Source organism: Glandiceps talaboti, chromosome 9 (assembly GCF_964340395.1).
Source record: "Glandiceps talaboti chromosome 9, keGlaTala1.1, whole genome shotgun sequence".
In the NCBI taxonomy this organism is placed as follows: Eukaryota; Metazoa; Hemichordata; class Enteropneusta; family Spengelidae; genus Glandiceps; species Glandiceps talaboti.
The window spans coordinates 10,325,690-10,351,369 of NC_135557.1; the positions used below are offsets into that span (position 1 = coordinate 10,325,690).

Here is a 25,680-nt window from a genome sequence, read left to right on the forward strand (position 1 = left end):
TAACCTCAGATTTGTGCCAGAATCATTCTGTACCCATAGCATTCCTTGAAAATCACCCTTTCCCAAAGTTACATGGCAAGTTTTGATATGTAAAAACTAAAATTCTTGTTGGCAACACCATAACTAATGCAACAGAATCACAGTAGCAGTAAGTATGTATACTGCAGTGTACAGTGTTTGTTGCCACTGGCACAGGCAATATGCATTGTGATAATTACACCATATTCTAGTTATCATAAAAAACAAAAGATTGTATACTTTGGCCATTGGGGGCGCTATTGACAGCAGATTTTGGTTTGACATGTAGTAGGCCAAAATTACACATCAACAATCAACATTAGCATATAAGAAATCAGTTCCAAACCAAACAAAATGATAGATGTCATGCTGGATATGTTTATTATCACGTTGCAGTTACTAATTTATAATAATATTTAGAATAAATTAATAAAGATTTATAAATATAATGTACCTAATCTCTGCAAATAAAGCTCTACGTGCAGAACTTCATAACTACAAGATAAGACGATATATATATATGGTATGCACATCACTTGACTAAATCTATCTATGTGATATCAATATTCTTTCATTGTGTATAATATTAATACGCACGATTTTTCGTGATCAGTGAAGATTATATTTTCTTTTCTACTGACAGGTCACATCACAGGAAAACAACTTTGGAGATTACATGTGTAAAGGAGAAAACAAAATAGATACTGTAGAATACACTATAATTCTAGAACAAACATGTAAGTAATCCAAATACTTGTTGTGTTTATACCCACGGGTGATTCAATACTGTTCGACAGGGTGTATGACATTACAGCTGAAATGGTGTGCGATTTTTGTTTTCGCTCATGGGATATTACAGCTAAAATGATGTAGGCTTGGGCTTTCACTCATGGAACATTACAGCTGAAATGATGTAGGCTTGGGCTTTCACTCATGGAACATGACAGCTAAAATGATGTAGGCTTGGTGTTGCATTCATGGAACATTACAGCTAGAATGATGTAGGCTTGGTGTTCAAATCATGGGACATTACAGCTGAAATGATGTAGGCTTGGGCTTTCACTCATGGAACATTACAGCTAAAATGATGTGGGCTTGGTGTTTCACTCATGGGACATTACAGCTAAAATGATGTAGGCTTGATGTTTCACTCATGGGACATTACAGCTGAAATGATGTTGGCTTGGTGTTTTCACTCATGGGACATTACAGCTAAAATGATGTAGGCTTAGTGTTTCAATCATGGAACATTACAGCTAAACTGATGTTGGCTTGGTGTTTCACTCATGGGACATTACAGCTAAAATGATGAAGGCCTAGTGTTTCAATCATGGGACATTACAGCTAAAATGATGTAGGCTTAGTGTTTCAATCATGGGACATTACAGCTAAAATGATGTAGGCTTGGTGTTTCACTCATGGGACATTACAGCTAAAATGATGTTGGCTTGGTGTTTTCACTCATGGGACATTACAGCTAAAATGATGTAGGCTTAGTGTTTCAATCATGGAACATTACAGCTAAACTGATGTTGGCTTGGTGTTCACTCATGGGACATTACAGCTAAAATGATGAAGGCCTAGTGTTTCAATCATGGGACATTACAGCTAAAATGATGTAGGCTTAGTGTTTCAATCATGGGACATTACAGCTAAAATGATGTAGGCTTGGTGTTTCACTCATGGGACATTACAGCTAAAATGATGTAGGCTTGGTGTTTCACTCATGGGACATTACAGCTAAAATGATGTAGGTGTTTCACTCATGGGACATTACATTTTTGACAGAGATATATTTCAACTCTAGACTAACAACAGAGACACAATAAACACAGCTGTATCCTTTGCCCAATCACATTGAACACTGATAAGCATTGCTATTCTTTCACAGTGCAGTAGAAACTGGCTTCTAATAAAAACATCACTCGTGGACTTGATGAATTTAACGGCTGCAATTGTTTATTTTCTAACTGATAATCAACATATCAACTTGACTAATTCTACATCCCCCACTGTACACGGCACCTATGTAATTGTTTCTTTTGCATTAGAAGTTGTCTGAGGGGTGTGTATTAAATGTCATGTCCCATGAGTGAAACACCAAGCGAAGCCTACATCATTTTAGCTGTAAGTTGTCTGAGGGTGTGTATTAGAGTTAACCACTCTTTGTTATCCTGTTTCTATTTTAGACGTACCAGAAGCACCATCCAAGATAGATGTCCTATCAACAGGTCCCACCAGTGTTACATTTATAATACACGAACCAGAAAACCATGGCGGATGGCCTATTGAATATTGTAAAGTATTCGTCACAGAAGGTATTGATGGCGCTGGACGAGAACGACAACAGATATTTGAAGGAGGTAAGAGAATGAGCAATATTTAACCTTTTAATTCAAAAGACTCCCTAGGCCAATGACTTTTAATTCAAAAGACTCCCTAGGCCAATGACTTTTCATTCAAAAGACTCCCTAGGCCAATGACTTTTTCCACTACAGAGGAGGACCTTACATACTCTACAATTATCAATTGTAACTTGAAAGGAATAATAAAACATACAACCAATCCTTTTTTCTTTAACCACCCATTACATATATATTGTCAAACAAATATTAATTACCCAGATATGAGGTGAAGATGTGAAAATTGGGCTTATGCAAATGGGTAAACTTGTCTGCATATATGCAGATGTGGCCTGGGGAGGGACTGTCTGCATATACATGTAGACTCTCTCATAGTATTCGGGAGCATCACTATTAGGTGTTTTGTATGTACCAATATCAACCAAATAAATTTACTAGAATATCCTTGTACTGTTGGCCATCATTGACTGCATAGAAGTAACATTCAATGGCTTAGAAGGTCTAGAAAGTGTATACTATGAAATTAACTACACTTTTTTTTCTTGTCTTCAGTTGGAGTAGAAGTAACGTTCAGTGGCTTAGAAGGAGGACTGGAATATACCATGAAAGTACAATGCAGTAATAAAGTGGGTTATAGTGAATTATCAGAACCACCAATATTATTTACAACTAAATCTTACAGTAAGTTTTACACACTTATCCTGTTTACTAAACATTGTATTATATGTTGTAAAAATGTTCCTATAAATACACTATGTAGCTGTTGCCATTTCCTAGATGTATCTGACTGAACACTATCTCATACAACATCATGTGGGTGGCTGGGTGGCTGTGCACGTACTGCTCAGTGGGATTGTTGTCACCTGATTGTACCCTGGGTTTATCAGTAAAATGCATCTCTGTCATTGATAGCAGTTAGTCTTTGTTCTACTTACAATTAAAGAGGTCAACATGTCTTTCTATGGTTTATTATTATAATAAAGAATGGAAATGTTATTTCATATGTGATGAAAATACTGGTATTTCCTGGAGTGGTTTTTCCCCTTCAACTCCTTAGCTTGAATACAGATGTGTATCTATAGTATTACATAGTTGGTGCCCTCTTCTCCCTATGTTCCTGCAGATCTCACCTTTACAACAAGTAAGACATTTGGTTCCTCAATACATTGCAGGTAAACCCCAGTGTTCACCATTCTTGTAGATCTGTCCTTCACAAAAAATACCCTGACATTTTGCCCCTCAATACATTGCAGGTAAACCCCAGTCACCAATGGTAATAAGTCCAGCTAAATCAGACTCACAGAACTCTTATACTTTGGAATGGATGCCTGGAGATGATGGCGGTAAAGAAATCACATCCTATACATTCACCTATGGAGAGGTAAGTCTATATACTAAACAGTGTTTATGAAATACTGTAAACCTAAATATTTTCACCACTGGAAATTTTTTTTTTTGCTGTCTTCAACAAATTCTCAAAAGTTATTTTTTTTACTAATTACAAGATTGGTACACTGTGTCCATGTAGAAGGTGGCATTTTAGTCACTTTATTTTGTATGGCTTTGTTTTCTATGAAATGAGCAAAACTAAGTCTTTAGTGAAAATTACCAGGTTTGTAGTATACATTGAAGTTGAAGTGGATCTTCACACACTTGTAATTGGCTACCTTCCCAATAAATGTCACATGTCATTTGATAGAATTCTATCAGTGCTATAAGTCTTTAAAAACCAGTAAACAAGATCCCACCAGCCACAACTAAATTTTGTTATCAAGATACTAACTAACAGTAACACATTTATTCATATCTTTTATTGCATAGAACACTGTCAGCGACAAAAGCCTTTGGAAACTTATCAACGACATCCCACCAACCACAACTGAATATGAAATCACCAAACTCAAGCCGAACACTGGATATAGAATAGAACTCCGAGCAGTCAACGATGTCGGCACTAGTGACCAAGCCACGATAGATATACTGACAGCTGAAGGCAAGAATTCGGGTGATCCGCAATACGATAACAGAGATGCGGCGTTCATGTCGAAAGCTTGTACCTCACTCATCCTACTGTGTGTTCTCTGCGCTTTCAATATTTTTAGGACATAGTGAACTCAGCTCAGTTTACAACAACAGAGGAGAAAGTACCGGGTCAATATTTTTTGAAAACAAACACATCGTAGTACAAGCCGTAAGAACACACACAGAGAAATTGACACAATAAACTCTTTGACAATCTTTGTCTCGAACAACACATCATGGCACCGGCTGTAACAACACTGAGAAATCAACACAACACATTCTTCGACAATCTCAAACTGAAAAACAATTCGTAGAACCAACCGTAACACAACTACGAAATTGACACAACATATTCTTCAGCGATGTCAAACTGAAAAACACATCATGATACCAACGGTAACAACACTGAGAAATCGACAGAACACATTCTTCAACAACAATCTCAAACCCAAAAACCATATTCTTGTACCAGCTGTAATAACAACACAAGAAAGTAAAACAACACACACTTTGCCTATCTCGTACCGCGAAAAACAAAACGAAAAAAAAAAAAAAAAACTGCCGTGATCTGAAATATCTGTCACTGTCTAATTGACAACATTGTAACAACTTTGTCTGTTTTTGTTAATTCGTGTATAAAGTTTACCTCTGTTTTGAAATGCTCTTTTCCATTTATCCATGGGTCGGTCGGTCCTACAACATCAACCCACAAGGAAGCTGTCTCAATAGAGAACTTGCAATCCAGACTGAGCATGCTCAGACGCAATGGACTATGGGATTATCTGTGGTTATTGTAATACCTAATCTGGAGCAACCGATAAAATAAACCTCCCACAATAGTCAGGGTGACTATGAATTGATCATTTGTGGTTACAAACAATGTAACATTACTGTTTACAATACTATTTGATTAGTATTTATTATCACATTTCCCATAGTGCAACATTCAACATGGCGGGTTTGCAAGTTCCCTATTGCCTCCAATAGTTAGGTTATTTCTCATTGTTGAAATGTCAATTTTATCACGCCTACTTTACTTGTAATAATAGTTATCCCAGATTTACCCTAGTACCGTTTTATCATTCACCATTAGTGTAGTCCCTCAGTTGTATACTATAGTTAAGGTGTGTGCAGTACTAAACCTATAAACTAGATATATATGTATAAGTTCAAATCGTTTGTCAGCCTTCCAAAAGTGGTGTTTTCACTTTATTTTTTGATTAAATATATAATTCTTATTAGCCTGTATAATTCAATCCAAATTGTGTAAAAGTTATGACAATTTTTACTGAAATCAGATTGGAGTTCATTCCACTGAATAGTTACTACACAGATGGCTAAATCCACCAGTTGAATCCACAAATTGCTAAATAAACCAGAGTTTAATCCACAAATTGCTAAATAAACCAGAGTTTAATCCACAACTTGCTAAATAAACCACAGTTTAATCCACAACTTGCTAAATAAACCAGAGCTGAATCCACAAATTGCTAAATAAACCAGAGCTGAATCCACAAATTGCTAAATCCACCAGAGCGGAATCCATCAAACAGTACAATCCACAACTTGCTAAATCCACCCGAGCCGAATCCACAATTTGCTAAATCCATCAAAAAGTTGAATCCACAAATTGCTAAATCAAGCAGAGCTGAATCCATAATTTTTCTAATTCTACCAAAAAGTTGAATCCACAAATTTGCTACATTATAATTCTGTTAGAACAATCAAACCTACAGCAATGAAATACACCCAAATAGTATGATGACTCTGTGTAGCACTAACACAGTGGTACACTACTGAAGTATATAACCAAGTAATAACAAACAATTCATTACACTACATCACAATTTTCATATTTCATTATAACGGTGTATCTTAACAGAGGCTTTTTTTTTAAAGTTTATTTCATTATTGATAGTTAGCTCCAAGATGAAGAACGTAGTGAAGAAAATTAAAAGTGTCATACTCAATTAAGTGTTGCTATAGTTACGTGAAGGTATAGATAGGATACAAAAAAAAGTTATGTATATGTTAAGTATACTATATACATATACTTATTATGTTTTACATAAAGAATTAAGTTTGTTAGAATAGTTTCAAGACCCCCCCCCCCCCCTATCATGTCTGCTCATTTCCATTTTTTGAAGTTAGTCTATTAAGTTTGGAAGAATAGTTTCAAGACTTCCCCATCAATAGTGTCATGTCTGTTTATTTCCATTTTTTTGAAGTTAGTTTTTGATACATGGTTGTCTGTGTATTTCAATGCAACTGCCGCATGTACAATTTTGCTTGACTTAAATGCAAATACATACACATTATAGTATCCTAGTAAGTTAAATAGTACTTTGAGAGGACATCCCAGCAGTAAGTGATAATGTGTCCTAATCAGAATAGCTGTCTTCGATAGCACAAATTGAAAAAAAAATGTTGGAAGAATCGCAACACCTCTCCTCAGGGTATTTCAACGGGTGATGAATATTCATGAGCTAAAAATCTGTCACTTTGCGCTACAAGTATCTATGCAACAGATGTTTATTCGTAGACAGGACACGACTGTTACATATTGTCGTTCAGAGTGTTATTTTACTTTTATTGAGAAATGTGTATGTACTTGTAATGTTTACAATGTTCTGTAATGTTAGCACCAGATTACTACTATTGCAAGACTGAAAAATTTATCGTTGTCGACGCTCATCCACTTCGGACTACGATTACAATACAATTATGTACAATTTTCTACGATCAGACAACCGAAAATAATATTACTTAAAATTCTGCAAATATATATACATACCAAAAGAACAGTAAAATAAGTTGAAAGTGTAATTCACTGGGGTGCCGATATTTGGGTGCGGACCCAAAAATCATTTTTATTGGATTTATTGCACTGTATTATGTTTTTACAACTACACAAATATGTTTACCCACAAGGTGATTCAGTACATCACATGGTGAACAATATCATAAGTAAGGCATTATACCTAACAAAACTGTTTCAAAAATACATGTACGTTCCATTTGCAGATAGCATGTAGCATTAACCATATAAGCTAAATGGTTAAGTACAGGAGGGTGCAACTACAATGAATTTTTTCAGTCTTAGCGATTCCATAATTCTAATTTTGTACCTTTAGTTTTATATTATTGGTGGGTACGTGTGATATTTAAAAAAACTATACAAAAATTATCAAATCTCTGTATGAAAAACAGCGTTTTTTGCTAAGGGCAGTAAGTACAAAACATACCATGATTCCCAAGTTATTGTATTAAAATCCTCTTTCTCCAAATTTGTACTTACTTTTGTACTAAGAAATACACCTTGTGGGGAAAGAGGATTAAGGTTCCAAACAATATTACGATAGCTTCTATGGGTAGGTAACATTGCCACTTTTACCCCATTCCTGCTTTCTGTTACAGGGGTTCCCCAACCTTAGCAAAAACACTGTAAAAAAACACTCAAAGCAAATGATTCAATTGAAATAAACGAAATATTTAGACAGGTGTTTTGCATGATATAACAGGAGAGGATGTAGCCCAATTTCAGTAAATGTTCAGAATAATTTCAAATCGGATAATTACATAGTTTACTTTCGGCGTTAGTTTATGTTTGACTTTATTAGTGTTAAAGTGAAGAAAAGAGAAAAAATGTAGTCAATTCAAAATTGACAATTATAACTATTTTAATGGTGTAATTTGAGTGCAAGTATTTCTCATATATGTAAATGTAAGTGACTGTCAAATGGTATTTTTCTGTCAGGAAATGATTTCATAATTATAATATTAAAGTTTTAGTGGTCGTCCAATATGCATGTCTGGATGATTTTTTGTCTATTTTTCTTGCTGATAAAGACAAATGTGTCGCTTTGCGATCATTATGTAAGCTCTTACCCCTACAAACTTCACACTAATTATAATGATATTTATTCGTCTACATAAATTGGGACCATCATGTTGAATTTAGCCTACCTGTAGACTTGAAGGGCTGACACTACTACACTATTTCAGCTAAAAAAAATCAAACTGTCAGTTAGGATAGTGGCAATTGTGTAGTAGTGTTAGGCCTGCATTTCTACAGGTTGGCTATGTTGAATTTGGCTTTATGGATGACATTAGTTCCCTTTGAGAAAAAGTCTTGTAAATCAATGCATGAAAATTGTTTTATTTGAGCATCCCAAGTAAGTGGCTAGTGCAGTGTAGCATGGGACCCCAAGGCATGCATGTGTGAATCAGACGACTGCCGTCACATTTTGCCTGTTACAATTACTGTTGTGGGACAACCTTGCAAAAAAGCAAGCACTAACAAACAAACAAACAATCTGACAAGTCTTCTATTGGCACAGGCAAAAAGTAGGCACAATTATTATAGTTGTATTAATTATCAAAACTTTATCAGAACTTTGTCTAGCCTAACTGTAGACTTAAAAACTATCACTACACTATTCCACTATCCTTACAGACATTTTGAATTGGAACGGAGCGCAAATTCAAAAATTCAAAATGTTAGTTAGGATAGCAGACTAGTGTATAGTGATAGCCGTTGTCAAGTTTACAGATAGACTAGACTTTGTCAGATGTATGACCAATATATTTAGATCTAATGAATTACAAAAAAAGTTAAAAACTCACAAGCAGTTCAACTTGAAAGCTTTCGATCAAAATACGTAACATCTGTAATTTCTGATCCTACTACCATATTATTAGACTGTAAGATACGTCGTGACGTTTCGCCCTCACCGGCCTCGGGGTTGGCCGATGTTTGAGGGCGCACCGTCACGGCGTACCTTACAGACTACCATATTATCTGTCAGATACGATGGGTCATGTCACCCTATCAGCCAGCACTCATTTAATTGATTTGAGGAGCCTGGAGCATGTCTGATTTGCACAATCACAATTATGGTTTCACGGTTTGATAAATACCAATCATAATCATTATTGCTAATCACAGTAATCATGCCCCGAACCATGATTACAAGATGGCGGACAACGTAATAGTATATAGTATATCATTATGGGGATCATGCTGATGGCAAGTTATAAATGACAGAGAACAGGATGTAAATAAATTATGTGGTCAGATTAGTAATTTGTTATCAGTGTAATCATTTTAACGATGTAACAAAATCATTTAATTTATTGGAAATGTATGAAACTTTTTGAAATGTCTACATGCAAGTAATCATGATTGTGATTGAGTGTTTTGTTTACAACCTCATTTCCAAAGATGACATCAGATTAATCACAATCATGATTGTGCAAATTGAATGCGCCCCTTGTAGGGCTATAAACAACATACTGCCACCTAGAGGTCAGCTGTAACTATAGAACTTGTCTTTCTGACAAGGATTGTTTACCAGGGTGTGAAGGGCAACATCATGCACCACAGGCCTCTTTATGGCACCGTCCACTGTGCAATATTTTACCCACAACTCTCTCTGATTGGTATGCTTGGAAGTTCCTTATTTTATAACTTCTTCAATAACCCATATTTGCCAACATTTTAAGCATAGTAATTACGTTTAATTAATATGTAACAAAAGTACGTTTGGGGAATCAAAAATAAAGTTCTAAATTTTGCATAAAATGTGCTAACAAGTAAATGAAACATGTACTGTAAATAACACACTTTTCAATGTCAAAGTATCAATAACTTGGGTAGACAGTGTGTATGATGTGTTTTAGTATGTAAATTTCTTTTGTCATACCTATTCAAATAAATCTATATCTTTGGCAAAGTCATAACAGGTGCATATATTTTCCTTAGTTTTGTGGAAAATATTTTGCATGTCTTTCAAGAAAATCTGGTGACAAATTTCTAAAATTGCTACTCCTTCTACAATAAATCATTGATACCAAAACCAATGAAAATATATATTCAGAAACTCATCAGTGTCAATTCTACGTTTTGAAAATGGCAAAAATATTCATACAAAATCGTGTACACAGGTGAGATTTGTCTGACTTCAATGAGTTGATGTCCAACAGTACAAATCAGGGAGAGTTGTGGGTAAAATCTTGTACAGTGCCGTCTAAAACGTACCCACCAAGAGGTATCCATATTTCGTTTCAACAGAAATGCATGCTCTGGCTTGCAAGAATGGGTGAAGGGTAGATGTACTTCACTTGTAGTATGTATTTGCTTGTAGTCAAGTCTCTGTATTTCTCAGTAGGCTTTGATGAGATAGTCAGTTATTACCGTGTTTCTTGACTGCCTCTCAAATATTATAACATAATGAAGGATATTGAAAGCCTTACCTGTCTCAAGGAGTACATGACGTTCCTTCACGGGAAGCAACTAACAAAGTACCTCTTATTGTATCAGGGTACAGTTACAGCCATTATATTAGTAAATAAAAGAGTAGAGTTATTCAGTTTAAACTTATTTTATGCACTACCAGTGTCACTTAGTACCACTGAATTGAGTACAAGCACTAGGGAAACGGCATACACTTTCTACAGCCTCGGTAGAGTCACTATTAAGGACTGTTTTGTATGTACCGATATCTACCACATAATTGTACTCGAAATGTCATTGTACAGTGCGCCCTCATTGTTGACTACATACAGCTAATCATTTGTTGACGTATTACTTAGATGCTCTGTGTTTCTATGACAGCCTCGGGGCATAGTTCAAAAGATATTCTAGTACATTATTCAGTAGATATCAGTACAGCCCTTTCTGCTAGCGACATTCCCAGTCTAGAAGAGGCAGGGAAGTTTCCCTTTAATTCATTAGCACTTGCTTCCATGGGTAGTGTTAACAATTCAGTACCAGCTTGGCAAGAAACAGTGCATTCTTTGTTATTCTAATTATATTAGTGCCACCCACTACTAATAACTATACATAAAGTGGAACTGCTTGTGCATTATAAACCTGTTATAAGTCCATTTGTTAAGTGAGGCTGTGCCTATGGTGTTGGAAAATGAAACATTATTTTTCAGTGAATGTTAACTTTTATTGAGTTGTTGTTTCCATGGGAATACATTCTGATTCATTTTACTTGTATTCAGAGTTAATAAAACAGCTTGTGAAAAATCCAATGTACTGATTACGACTTAAGTAAATGAAACATGAGAACTTGATTGTGTCATTTTAATCATACTGACATTTTGAATTGGAAAGGAGTGCAAATTCAAAAATTCAAAATGTCAGTTAGGATAGCAGAAAGGTGTAGTGATAGCCATTCTTAAGTCTACACTCAGGATAGCAGTATAACCGTTCTTAAGTCTACAGGTAGGCTACAGTTAGGATAGCAGTATAGTGTAACTATAGCCATTCTCAAGTCTACATGTAGGCTACAGTTAGGATAGCAGTATAGTGTAACTATAGCCATTCTCAAGTCTACATGTAGGCTACAGTTAGGATAGTGGAATAGTGTAGTGATAGCCGTTCTTAAGTCTACAGGTAGGCTACAGTTAGGATAGCAGTATAGTGTAACGATAGCCATTCTTAAGTCTACAGGTACGCTACAGTCAGGATAGCAGTATAGCCATTCTGAAGTCTACAGGTACGCTACAGTTAGGATAGCAGTATAGCCGTTTTTAAGTCTACAGGTAGGCTACAGTTAGGATAGAGGAATAGCATAGTGATAGCTGTTCTCAAGTCTACAGGTAGGCTACAGTTAGGATAGTGGAATAGCGTAGTGATAGCCGTTCTTAGGTCTACAGGTAGGCTACAGTTAGGATAGTGGAATAGCATAGTGATAGCCATTCGTAAGTCTACAGGTGACTACAGTTATGATAGCTGAATAGTGTAGTGATAGCCATTCCTAAGTCTACAGGTAGGCTACAGTTATGATAGCTGAAAAGTGTAGTGATAGCCATTCTCAAGTCACAAATATTGATTTTTAATTATGTAGAAAATAAATTTTATCAGACGTAAAATTAGTTTTGCAATCTTTATTTTGAAGTTATGTACATTTAGCAAAAAAAATAAATGCCCTCCCTCATCATAGAAAGACAAAATAGTTGCTTTTACAATACGCCATATTACAGTTACTGAATTTCAAGCCATTTCTCAGGTAACCACCACAAGAGGGCGCACCATATTTGGCAAAGTGACGGCCACAAGTTGTGTCATGGCCACTAGGTTGCATAAAGCAGTGAATGAAATGTGTGTGAAAGAATTACGAATGTCCATAACAGAGTATTACAGTAGTAGTTAGGTATGTTTACTGGTAGTCACTAATAAAATAATATTGTGAGAACAACATAGAGAATGCCTGGTAACTTAGTGTCTGCTCTCTTTATGATACAATACTCTACTAATCTGGCCCCCACTTCCTGCCTCCAAATGACTTGTGAACAGCACTCCTAGTGGCCAAACTAAGAAATCTTTTATCTTTCCTATAACCGGAATATGGCGGATTAAAACCAACAGCTTTGCATAATAATGAGTTTAGGCTTTAATAACATCAAAGTCTAAAGGCTGAATAGTCACTCCTAGGACATTACACAGAGTAAAATTCTCTGTACAGTCCTTTACTTACACAGTCAACAGTTCCAATAATCTTAGTTCAAAAGTAATTATGCACATGTCACTGCTTATTGCAGAAGAAAAATGATTGCATTTTGTTTTGATGGTTCTTTGGCTTACAAACCCCCTTCCTAAATTTCAATTTTGCAAGCCCAGTGCCAGCCTGCTATTGAAGACTGGGTGAGCCTGATCATAAATTCAGGCAGGTGTATGTATTAATCCTTCCAGTTGCTAACTAACAGAAAGCGATGCTGGTAGGGTGTTAATACCAGCCCACTGTAAGTGCACTGAGTTAGTCAGATGGTAGCCGAGACAGATGGTAATATCTGAGTTAACCTGGTGCAGACACAACATATGATTAACCGTTTCAGCTGCTAAAGGATGCTGGTAAGGTCTTAATACCAGTCTTATGTTTACTCTGTGCTAGTGTACCATACAATGATATGTAGCCAAGTTTTGTTGTTGTGAGTCAAAATATTAAAAACTGGTATTTCTTGTGAGTCACCACATAGTAAAGAGATAGGGGAATACCAAATTTTGGTGTGTCACTAGAAATTGTGTGCGTCAATAGCACATCAAATTGGCTCAGAGTCAGAGGGCACACTCGCTAGCATGATGTTATAACATTGTGGCATCCATTTTTGCACTGTACTACTAGCATGTAAGAATTATGAGCAACTTTGGTGGATGTTGATTGGTCTTGAGATTGACTGCTACCTTGGATGTCATAACAATGGAGCTATCAACGCAGTACATGAGAATCCTTGCTTGGATTTCAACTCGTTTAATTGAACCTAACTCATATCTTGGTCTGATCACAGATGTCTATGGCCTGATAAAATATTCCTTGGAGTCACTAAAATGCAAACACCCATTTTGCCACTAGAGGGCGCTGTCCACCAGGAAATATATTGCAGCCATGAACGAATAAATTCACGGCGTTCATCTTGATCATTTGAATCTTATCAGTGTAGTAGTTTAAGTTTATACTTCTCGACGATATAACAATATAATTATCATTCATTTAATTAATGTAAATGGAGTCTGACGTCAGTGTCTGTTCTGTGTTGTGTAAAGTTCCAGTGAAACTTACAACTCACAGCCATCATAGACGTCCTGGTCATGTGTCCATTTTGTCTTCCTGTGGAGTTGTCTGTTTACATTCTTTATATTTAGGTCCTTTCTTTTTCTTCTGAGACTGTTTCTGTGAGTGTCCACTATGTTGCCTTGTCCTCTCAAAGCCTCTGGGAACTCCCCTCCCAAAACTGATTGTTTTTGGTACTCTGAAATCAAATACAGAAATAGTGAATGTGGTAAACATTTACCTTAAGTTTAAAACTCATTTGTCAGTCAGTGGCCGAGTGGTTAAACCACTTGTTGCTTACCACTGCAGTTGAGATTCGAGCCCTCGTCTGAGTTTTGATTAAATTTGCCAGGGTGTAAGTAAGAAGAGCGTGATTCAGTTTGACTCTCCATAACAACACAGGTTTTCCTGGGGTATTCTGGTTTCCCAACTCCTGCAGTACCACTGAACCTATAAGGGCCATCCCTCACAGAACTTCTTGGGAGACATACATTTATATGCTTATGAATAACTATTCAGTCTATAATAATAATAATAATAAACTTTATTCGTCCAAATAAATTTGAAAATTTGTTGAGCAGTACCCTAGTGTTGAAGAAGCAGGAGGAAACCAGAGTACCCGAGGAAAACCTGCATTGTTCGGCAGGGTCAAACTGAGCATCACCCTTCTTACATGCAGACCTGGTTAAATTTTAATCAAACCCAGCCAACACCTCGTGGGTTCAAACCCAGACTGCAGGGGTAAGAGGCGTATGAGCTAACCGCTCGGCCACCACCAACCCAATACTTGTCTATTATTAACTAGTTGATTTGGCTACTTTGTGACAATTAAAAGCTTAATTTGTTGACTTGGTGGAGAGTTAACCCTTGCCAAGTTAGTGCAATCTTATCAGTGTATAGCCATACAGACTACACAGGTTGATTGATTGATTGATTTGTTCAACGACTCTTTTATACTTATAGCGCTGTCAGACAACTGTTTTCATCATTCAAATTTCAATCCAAATTCAAACCGAGTTTTTTTTTGTTTTATCCAGAAGTTTGGACTATGAGTATGATATATACAATGTCCACTAGGAGATGCTTTATATACAATACTTGTATCTACAAAATGCGAGGCTCAAAATTAACTTTTCGTAAGTAGTCCCAATTTTTTAGAAAGCAGTAACCCAAGGACTGCAACCAGTAGTTACACATTCCTGAACTGAAAACAGGAATTTCTCTATTGGAAATATGTGTGTGTTATTAAAATACTTTCATGTCTGTAAATCTACCATCCTTTAAATCATCGTACAATCAGTGGTGGCCTGAGTGGGCTACCAGCTGCAAATTATGGTAGCCTCATGACAAGAATTGATAATCTGTGGGATTAATTAATTTCTAGCCCTGGAATGCAATGATCTTTTTGTCTGAATTGTGAAATAGCATGGATGAGAAGGGCCTACAATAGGTTATACTTGAAACAACAAAGTGTTTACCCTGATATTTGTACATACTTGTATATTCTAGTTCCTGGAGTTACTTGGACTGTTTCCATGGTTTCTGTCAAACCATCAATATCTTTACTACTAGCTGTATCCATTGGTTCAACTTCTACCACTGATTTGCTCTGAGCACTGTAAAACACACACAAAAACAATAATCTCATAAGATGATGACATAATTACCATCCCCATGAGTGGATTATCCTTATTTATGGGTCTGTCATGTTTATGTGTACCTCAAAGGATGATTGCATGATGTAACACAAACTCAATAAATAGGGGAGAGGGAGTCAGGTCTGGCATTAATGCAATTGCTGAACTTCATTTTCGCACTTCTAACCAAATTTAGAAAACATTCACACCATCAATGACAGCAGATTTTGTATTTACTACTGAGATGTTGATAAGTTTGATTAAAATTTACTTCTAAATGTGATATACGTATAATGTACTTGCTATGTTTTGAACAACTGCATCTATCCTAGTGATGTCACCGCTACAATTTTCATCATGGTTTACATCATATGTCATATGAACGTGTCAATTTCAAACTCGTGAATGTTTGTTTAGGGGGAGGAGTTTGTGGCAAAGTTTGTTTATTGAGTTTGTGTAACATTGTCTGATTCTCCCTTAGGCATGGGTTCCTTTTTCACCGAAAAAAAAATCCTCAGAAATGAGTACATGTTTGGAAGCTGGGTGCACATCCTGTCTACAATCTATCATAGTAACCCCCCACCCCCACCCCACCAGTGTTACACTTTATCAAATTGTTTCAAATGATAACTTCCACTGTCAAAACTTCATAAATCCCTAATATGTGCAAAGACAACTTCTTCCAATAAATAAAAATAGTAGCCTGACTTACCTTTTCACTTTCCTCAATGGTTTATCAAACCTAAAATTAAGTGGATATTTATGACTTTTGACAAGGTGATTTTTCCTTTGCTTTGCAGTCTTGAATCGTTCTATACAACTCTGTATTAGACAGCGGTACTGAAACAAGATTAGAAAAATGATTCAGCAGGAATACCATCATAATGAGATAACTCATTCCGACTTAGTCCACCTTAGTCAATCCCAGATGTATAATTGGGTACCTGATAGAATAGAGGTTGCAATGTGAATGCTTTAATCCTCTGCACTTATAAAGACTGCAATGGATTGTATGCTCCCCAGGGATTTGAAGAAGTATAAAGGGCCGCTGTGTCACTATAGATCCGTGCCAGGGGTAATAATTGTAAAGCTCTCAAATTGGACGTATCATCACCTCATAGTATCATTTCCTAAGAGCTTTGTTTGTCCCTTGGTATTCTGTCGAAGTGTAAATCAGGGATGTTTTTCATATTGTTCAGACATCGAGGAAAGCAGCAGTGCTCTATGATTAACTGAGTAACCTATACCATGTATACCCCCAAGGTACACACAGACAGGAAGTAGAGCACCACCATGGCAAATATTGGAAAGGCCTATTGCAAAAAAAGATGAAAATAAATAAAAACAAATGAATTATTTCTCACCATGTTTTGTTTCTCTGCCAATATCTGGAACAGTGCATCATGCCACTCTAGTACATGGATGTCAAGTAAATGGTCTGATGGAAAGAATCGTTTACAGTGCATGCAGACATGGCGATGTTTAGAGTTGTAGTGTGACTCGTACGAAGAAATACGAGTGAAGAATTGATGACAACCAGGCTCATGGCATTTAAACTCATTCACACTGATTGGAATGAAAATAAAATACATTAGTCATAATCTGATCGTATTGTCTTTTGAATGCATATGATGGACATGTATGTACATGTATGTATGTATGTATGTATGTATGTATGTATGTATGTATGTACATGTATGTATGTATGTATGTACATGTATGTATGTGTGTGTGTGTGTGTATGCATGTACATGTATGTGTGTGTGTGTGTGTATGTATGTATGTATGTATGTATGTATGTATGTATGTATGTATCATGTATGCATCTATGTATGTATGTATGTATGTATGTATGTATGTATGTATGTATGTATTTATGTGTAATTACGGTATATACAAGAATATTATATCTAGACCATGAAAACATAATAATATCCATGATACCAGTCATTAACACATCCTAACATTCCTTGAGCAACTGACATCGTACTTCAACATAGAACTTGAACTTAAACACTACAGACAATAGATAATTAGACAAATTATCAATTGTCTGTAATACTAGTATTTGAAAAGTTTATTGTGAAAGCTACACTGAAGATTTTGTCCACTATCATATATCATAATTATATATACATGTATGTTTATACTGATATTAAGATAAGATAATACTTTGAGTCTGAAATTTAAATGCCTGCTACACATGTACAAACAGATATATACAAACAAACTGCCTCAAGAAATAATAAACCCAAAACAAACACAATAACATCCATGATAAAATATGCAGTGAAATACACAAAAACAATACATACATGTACATAATACATAAAAATCATCAAAGGTAAAACAAACACAATGACTTCAAATAATGACTTCCATTTGAAGTTAAAATAGAATGTACGGTTTCAATTAAATGTGTCTATTAAAAAGAAAAAAGCAATGTTAAATGACTTGTTTTGTTCGATTAAAATTTCTGTTAAAAAGCTTGGGAAATAAATGAGTTGATATAAGGGTTAGTGCAAGAAGCTGGCAACCTCAGCCAACCACTTCTGTCAATTCGTCTATTATCTATTTCCTGTCTAACAATAGACTACATGTACACTGTTTATGGTCTAAGTGGGTATGTCTCGTCTGTCACTATGCACATAAGTTTGTCTTCAAGTCGCTCCTGGTAGACTGAGTCCATCGACTGCTGATTTCTATTGATAACCACCCCTGCCTTTCTATTCTCACAACAATGTTTACCACGGCTCAATAAATAATGACAAAATATCTGGTTGTACATTAAAAGATCGTAACTTTCATAAAAATAAAATCAATGTGGTGTTGGAACAGTGCAAGACTTCTTCTAAAACACAGGGACAGCTCAACTTTTAACAATTACAATTCAAGGAAATAATATTGGCTAACTGATAAGCATACATGTACATGTACATGTAGTTTGAAGATACAGGGTGAAATAAGGTCTGGACAATCGGATTGATTTTGATAATGTAATACCTGATTGTGTGTGTATACATGTAATCCATAGAAAGGAGCTAACATGCTGTTGTCTGCTTGCACGCTAAATTTATTTTACTAGAATACAAGTCTAAAGGATGCAAGTAACAGTGAGTTGAAAGAGATGAATCAATATTTATGACTACTTAGGCTAGTTATAATCGGTGAAAAGGTGAAATAAAAAAATAAGAGACTGAGAAATGAAGAAAACTATGAAAACCAATATATGACAAATGCATTGACACCTATCAATCATCAATCATCGAAGTTGATCTCAATACTTTGCCTCTCCTGCAAGATTGGTTAGTTGGTTCTCTTATCATCAAACTCATCACACTGAGTTCTCTTATCATCAAACTCATCACACAGAGTTCTCTTATCATCAAACTCATCACACTGAGTTCTCTTATCATCAAACTCATCACACAGTTCTCTTATCATCAAACTCATCACACAGAGTTCTCTTATCATCAAACTCATCACACAGTTCTCTTATCATCAAACTCATCACACACAGTTCTCTTATCATCAAACCCATCACACACAGTTCTCTTATCATCAAACTCATCACACTGAGTTCTCTTATCATCAAACTCATCACACAGAGTTCTCTTATCATCAAACTCATCACACAGTTCTCTTATCATCAAACTCGTCACACACAGTTCTCTTATCATCAAACTCATCACACTGAGTTCTCTTATCATCAAACTCATCACACCAAGTTCTCTTATCATCAAACTCATCACACAGTTCTCTTATCATCAAACTCGTCACACACAGTTCTCTTATCATCAAACTCATCACACCGAGTTCTCTTATCATCAAACTCATCACACTGAGTTCTCTTATCATCAAACTCATCACACACAGTTCTCATATCATCAAACTCATCACACTGAGTTCTCTTACCATCAAACTCATCACAGAGTTCTCTTATCATCAAACTCATCACACTGAGTTCTCTTATCATCAAACTCATCACACTGAGTTCTCTTATCATCAAACTCATCACACTGAGTTCTCTTATCATCAAACTCATCACACCGAGTTCTCTTATCATCAAACTCATCACACACAGTTCTCTTATCATCAAACTCATCACACACAGTTCTCTTATCATCAAACTCATCACACACAGTTCTCTTATCATCAAACTCATCACACTGAGTTCTCTTATCATCAAACTCATCACACCGAGTTCTCTTATCATCAAACTCATCACACACAGTTCTCTTATCATCAAACTCATCACACAGTTCTCTTATCATCAAACTCATCACACTGAGTTCTCTTATCATCAAACTCATCACACCGAGTTCTCTTATCAAACTCATCACACTGAGTTCTCTTATCATCAAACTCATCACACCGAGTTCTCTTATCAAACTCATCACACTGAGTTCTCTTATCATCAAACTCATCACACAGAGTTCTCTTATCATCAAACTCATCACACTGAGTTCTCTTATCATCAAACTCATCACACCGAGTTCTCTTATCATCAAACTCATCACACACAGTTCTCTTATCATCAAACTCATCACACCGAGTTCTCTTATCAAACTCATCACACCAAGTTCTCTTATCATCAAACTCATCACACTGAGTTCTCTTATCATCAAACTCATCACACTGAGTTCTCTTATCATCAAACTCATCACATTGAGTTCTCTTATCATCAAACTCATCACACAGAGTTCTCTTATCATCAAACTCATCACACTGAGTTCTCTTATCATCAAACTCATCACACTGAGTTCTCTTATCATCAAACTCATCACATTGAGTTCTCTTATCATCAAACTCATCACACAGAGTTCTCTTATCATCAAACTCATCACACTGAGTTCTCTTATTATTAAACTCATCACACAGAGTTCTCTTATCATCAAACTCATCACACTGAGTTCTCTTATCATCAAACTCATCACACTGAGTTCTCTTATCATCAAACCCATCACACACAGTTCTCTTATCATCAAACTCATCACACTGAGTTCTCTTACCATCAAACTCATCACATTGAGTTCTCTTATCATCAAACTCATCACACACAGTTCTCTTATCATCAAACTCATCACACTGAGTTCTCTTATCATCAAACTCATCACACTGAGTTCTCTTATCATCAAACTCATCACACTGAGTTCTCTTTTCATCAAACTCATCACACACAGTTCTCTTATCATCAAACTCATCACACTGAGTTCTCTTATCATCAAACTCATCACACTGAGTTCTCTTATCATCAAACTCATCACACTGAGTTCTCTTATCATCAAACTCATCACACTGAGTTCTCTTATCATCAAACTCGTCACACACAGTTCTCTTATCATCAAACTCATCACACTGAGTTCTCTTATCATCAAACTCATCACACCAAGTTCTCTTATCATCAAACTCATCACACAGTTCTCTTATCATCAAACTCGTCACACACAGTTCTCTTATCATCAAACTCATCACACCGAGTTCTCTTATCATCAAACTCATCACACTGAGTTCTCTTATCATCAAACTCATCACACACAGTTCTCATATCATCAAACTCATCACACTGAGTTCTCTTACCATCAAACTCATCACAGAGTTCTCTTATCATCAAACTCATCACACTGAGTTCTCTTATCATCAAACTCATCACACTGAGTTCTCTTATCATCAAACTCATCACACTGAGTTCTCTTATCATCAAACTCATCACACCGAGTTCTCTTATCATCAAACTCATCACACACAGTTCTCTTATCATCAAACTCATCACACACAGTTCTCTTATCATCAAACTCATCACACACAGTTCTCTTATCATCAAACTCATCACACTGAGTTCTCTTATCATCAAACTCATCACACCGAGTTCTCTTATCATCAAACTCATCACACACAGTTCTCTTATCATCAAACTCATCACACAGTTCTCTTATCATCAAACTCATCACACTGAGTTCTCTTATCATCAAACTCATCACACCGAGTTCTCTTATCAAACTCATCACACTGAGTTCTCTTATCATCAAACTCATCACACCGAGTTCTCTTATCAAACTCATCACACTGAGTTCTCTTATCATCAAACTCATCACACAGAGTTCTCTTATCATCAAACTCATCACACTGAGTTCTCTTATCATCAAACTCATCACACCGAGTTCTCTTATCATCAAACTCATCACACACAGTTCTCTTATCATCAAACTCATCACACCGAGTTCTCTTATCAAACTCATCACACCAAGTTCTCTTATCATCAAACTCATCACACTGAGTTCTCTTATCATCAAACTCATCACACTGAGTTCTCTTATCATCAAACTCATCACATTGAGTTCTCTTATCATCAAACTCATCACACAGAGTTCTCTTATCATCAAACTCATCACACTGAGTTCTCTTATCATCAAACTCATCACACTGAGTTCTCTTATCATCAAACTCATCACATTGAGTTCTCTTATCATCAAACTCATCACACAGAGTTCTCTTATCATCAAACTCATCACACTGAGTTCTCTTATTATTAAACTCATCACACAGAGTTCTCTTATCATCAAACTCATCACACTGAGTTCTCTTATCATCAAACTCATCACACTGAGTTCTCTTATCATCAAACCCATCACACACAGTTCTCTTATCATCAAACTCATCACACTGAGTTCTCTTACCATCAAACTCATCACATTGAGTTCTCTTATCATCAAACTCATCACACACAGTTCTCTTATCATCAAACTCATCACACTGAGTTCTCTTATCATCAAACTCATCACACTGAGTTCTCTTATCATCAAACTCATCACACTGAGTTCTCTTTTCATCAAACTCATCACACACAGTTCTCTTATCATCAAACTCATCACACTGAGTTCTCTTATCATCAAACTCATCACACTGAGTTCTCTTATCATCAAACTCATCACACTGAGTTCTCTTATCATCAAACTCATCACACTGAGTTCTCTTATCATCAAACTCATCACACTGAGTTCTCTTATCATCAAACTCATCACACTGAGTTCTCTTATCATCAAACTCATCACACTGAGTTCTCTTATCATCAAACTCATCACACTGAGTTCTCTTATCATCAAACTCATCACACTGAGTTCCCTTATCATCAAACTCATCACACTGAGTTCTCTTATCATCAAACTCGTCACACAGAGTTCTCTTATAATCAAACTCATCACACTGAGTTCTCTTATCATCAAACCCATCACACTGAGTTCTCTTATCATCAAACTCATCACACAGAGTTCTTTTATCATCAAACTCATCACACTGAGTTCCCTTATCATCAAACTCATCACACTGAGTTCTCTTATCATCAAACTCGTCACACAGAGTTCTCTTATAATCAAACTCATCACACTGAGTTCTCTTATCATCAAACCCATCACACTGAGTTCTCTTATCATCAAACTCATCACACAGAGTTCTTTTATCATCAAACTCATCACACTGAGTTCTCTTATAATCAAACTCGTCACACAGAGTTCTCTTATAATCAAACTCATCACACACAGTTCTCTTATCATCAAACTCATCACACACAGTTCTATTATCATCAAACTCATCACACTGAGTTCTCTTATCATCAAACTCATCACACACAGTTCTCTTATCATTAAACTCATCACACTGAGTTCTCTTATCATCAAACTCATCACACAGAGTTCTCTTATCATCAAACTCATCACACTGAGTTCTCTTATCAAACCCATCACACTGAGTTCTCTTATCATCAAACTCATCACACAGAGTTCTCATATCATCAAACTCATCACACTGAGTTCTCATATCATCAAACTCATCACACACAGTTCTCATATCATCAAACTCATCACACACAGTTCTCTTATCATCAAACTCATCACACAGAGTTCTTTTATCATTAAACTCATCACAGAGTTCTCTTATCATCAAACTCATCACACAGGGAGTTCTCATATCATCAAACTCATCACACAGCGTTCTCTTATCATCAAACTCATCAAACACAGTTCTCTTATCATCAAACTCATCACAGTGAGTTCTCTTATCATCAAACTCATCACACAGAGAGTTCTCATATTATCAAACTCATCACAAGAGTTCTCTTATCATCAAACTCATCACACACAGTTCTCTTATCATCAAACTCATCAGAGTTCTCATATCATCAAACTCATCACACACAGTTCTCATGTCATCAAACTCATCACACACAGTTCTCTTATCATCAAACTCATCACACAGAGTTCTCATGTCATCAAACCCATCACACTGAGTTCTCTTATCATCAAACTCATCAGACAGAGTTCTCTGATCATCAAACTCATCACACTGAGTTCTCTTATCATCAAACTTATCACAGAGTTCTCTTATCATCAAACTCATCACACACAGTTCTCTTATCATCAAACTCATCACACACAGTTCTCATGTCATCAAACCCATCACACTGAGTTCTCTTATCATCAAACTCATCACACAGAGTTCTCTTATCATCAAACTCATCACACTGAGTTCTCGTACCATCAAACTCATCACAAAGAGTTCCCTTATTATTAAACTCAAGAAACACAGAATTCTCTTACCAGTCCTTGAAAGACTGCTTGACGTCAGCTGATTGCAAGATGGCGACCAACTAACCTACATGTATCTTACACGAGAGGCAAAGTATTGAGATCAACTTCGATGATATGCTAGCTGTCATTGCATTTGTCATATATATTGGATATTTTTTTTCATTTCTCAGTGTCTTCTTCTTTACTTTGCCATTTTACTGATTATTGACTACATACTTATAACTAGCCTCAGTAGTCATAAATATTGAGTCATCCCTTTCCAAGTCTCTGTTACCTGCATTCTTTAGACTATTTATGAATAAAATAAACTTAGCATGCAAAACAGACAACAGTGCGCTATTAGCTCCTCTCTACACACACTATCTATCAGATATCACATTATCAAAATCATTTTACAACACCAAGTATCAAAGTTTTTAAATTCCATAATCTCCCTTAAAAAATACATCTAAAATAGACAATTGTTTAGTTTTCTTCTTACAATATTTGGCTCAGAGCTTAGACTCTTAGAGACCATGGAAGTATAACGTGGGTTATACTTCCATGTCGAGACTAATAGCACCTGTACTTCACATCTTGACTACATACTTAGAAGTAGTATAATAGAGATATAGAAAGCGGTCCCACAGAAAGGGTGGGGTTTTTGACAAGTCCATTTCTCCATTATCTCTATTAACACTGACCATACCTGTTGAATAAATCATCCTGTTCTTCGAAATCAAGAGAAATTTGTTTGATGAGCAAACAACACGCCAGATTGCCGTCCTCAAAGAAGGGGTCCTCGGGTTCCAACCTCCGTTTGGCATGTTTATAACTCCAGGACAGCACCCGTCTTTTATGAGACTGCATCTGTTCTTCTTTGCCGTCTTGGAAATCCATCTTCTCCAAAATAAAAGATTTAAATTTGCAAATAAAAGTGGTAATTTCTCGACTACCGACCGCTACATCAACTTACATGAATTGTCGAAATTAAGATATAAAAAGAACACATGGCGCTATATTTTCAATATTTCACATAAAACGTTTGTACTGACTGGGTTTTTTCAGTACAGCTTGAGTTGCGGCTGACACAATAAGTTGAAAACCGTGAAAATTCTGAATGGTACGAAGACTGTGGCGACAACACCAGCCATTTTGCTATGAATGGGATTGTGGGTCGATGTCGACACCACTGGCCAATCAGAATGAGGCATTCGTGTAGGTCACTCCAGAAATATGCCAAATTATGACAAGGTCGGTCGACTGCAACGGCAATTTTGATACAAATGTAAAGAATAGTTTCTGCATTAATCGTCTATCTATTCATATATCGGTAAAATAGTTAAATATGGGGGGAAACAGTCAAACAATGCAATGACCCCAAGATCTGTCATGTGAGGTCATCCCTAGGTATTGACCAATGAACGGAGAGATTTCATGTAGGCGCCAAGCTTAAGTTGTTGGCGCTGAATATTTCGCGTACTTTTTGTGTTCGTCGTCGCAGCTGTACAGTCACGGT

At 36.2% G+C, this 25,680-nt stretch overlaps 2 protein-coding genes across 2 annotated transcripts in view; one reads left to right on the forward strand and one right to left on the reverse strand.

Annotated features, from left to right (window-relative positions):
• LOC144439781 (neural cell adhesion molecule 1-like) overlaps positions 1–8,404 on the forward strand; it is a 65,175-nt gene extending 56,771 nt beyond the window's left edge. Inside the window, exons 10-14 of the mRNA XM_078129013.1 lie at positions 662–755; positions 2,208–2,381; positions 2,934–3,062; positions 3,635–3,762; positions 4,203–8,404. Coding sequence (XP_077985139.1) covers positions 662–755; positions 2,208–2,381; positions 2,934–3,062; positions 3,635–3,762; positions 4,203–4,490 — 813 coding nt within the window. The 3' untranslated portion in view covers positions 4,491–8,404. The remainder of the gene's footprint in view (positions 1–661; positions 756–2,207; positions 2,382–2,933; positions 3,063–3,634; positions 3,763–4,202) is intronic.
• Positions 8,405–12,589: 4,185 nt separating this feature from the next.
• LOC144440350 (zinc finger protein 511-like) lies at positions 12,590–25,241 on the reverse strand. Its single transcript, XM_078129711.1, has 5 exons — positions 24,871–25,241; positions 16,965–17,166; positions 16,313–16,440; positions 15,460–15,579; positions 12,590–14,162 (listed from the first exon to the last, which is right to left on the reverse strand). Exons 1-5 carry the CDS (start codon positions 25,059–25,061, stop codon positions 14,000–14,002), a joined length of 804 nt encoding a protein of 267 aa, XP_077985837.1. The 5' UTR covers positions 25,062–25,241; the 3' UTR covers positions 12,590–13,999.
• Positions 25,242–25,680: the final 439 nt, after the last annotated feature.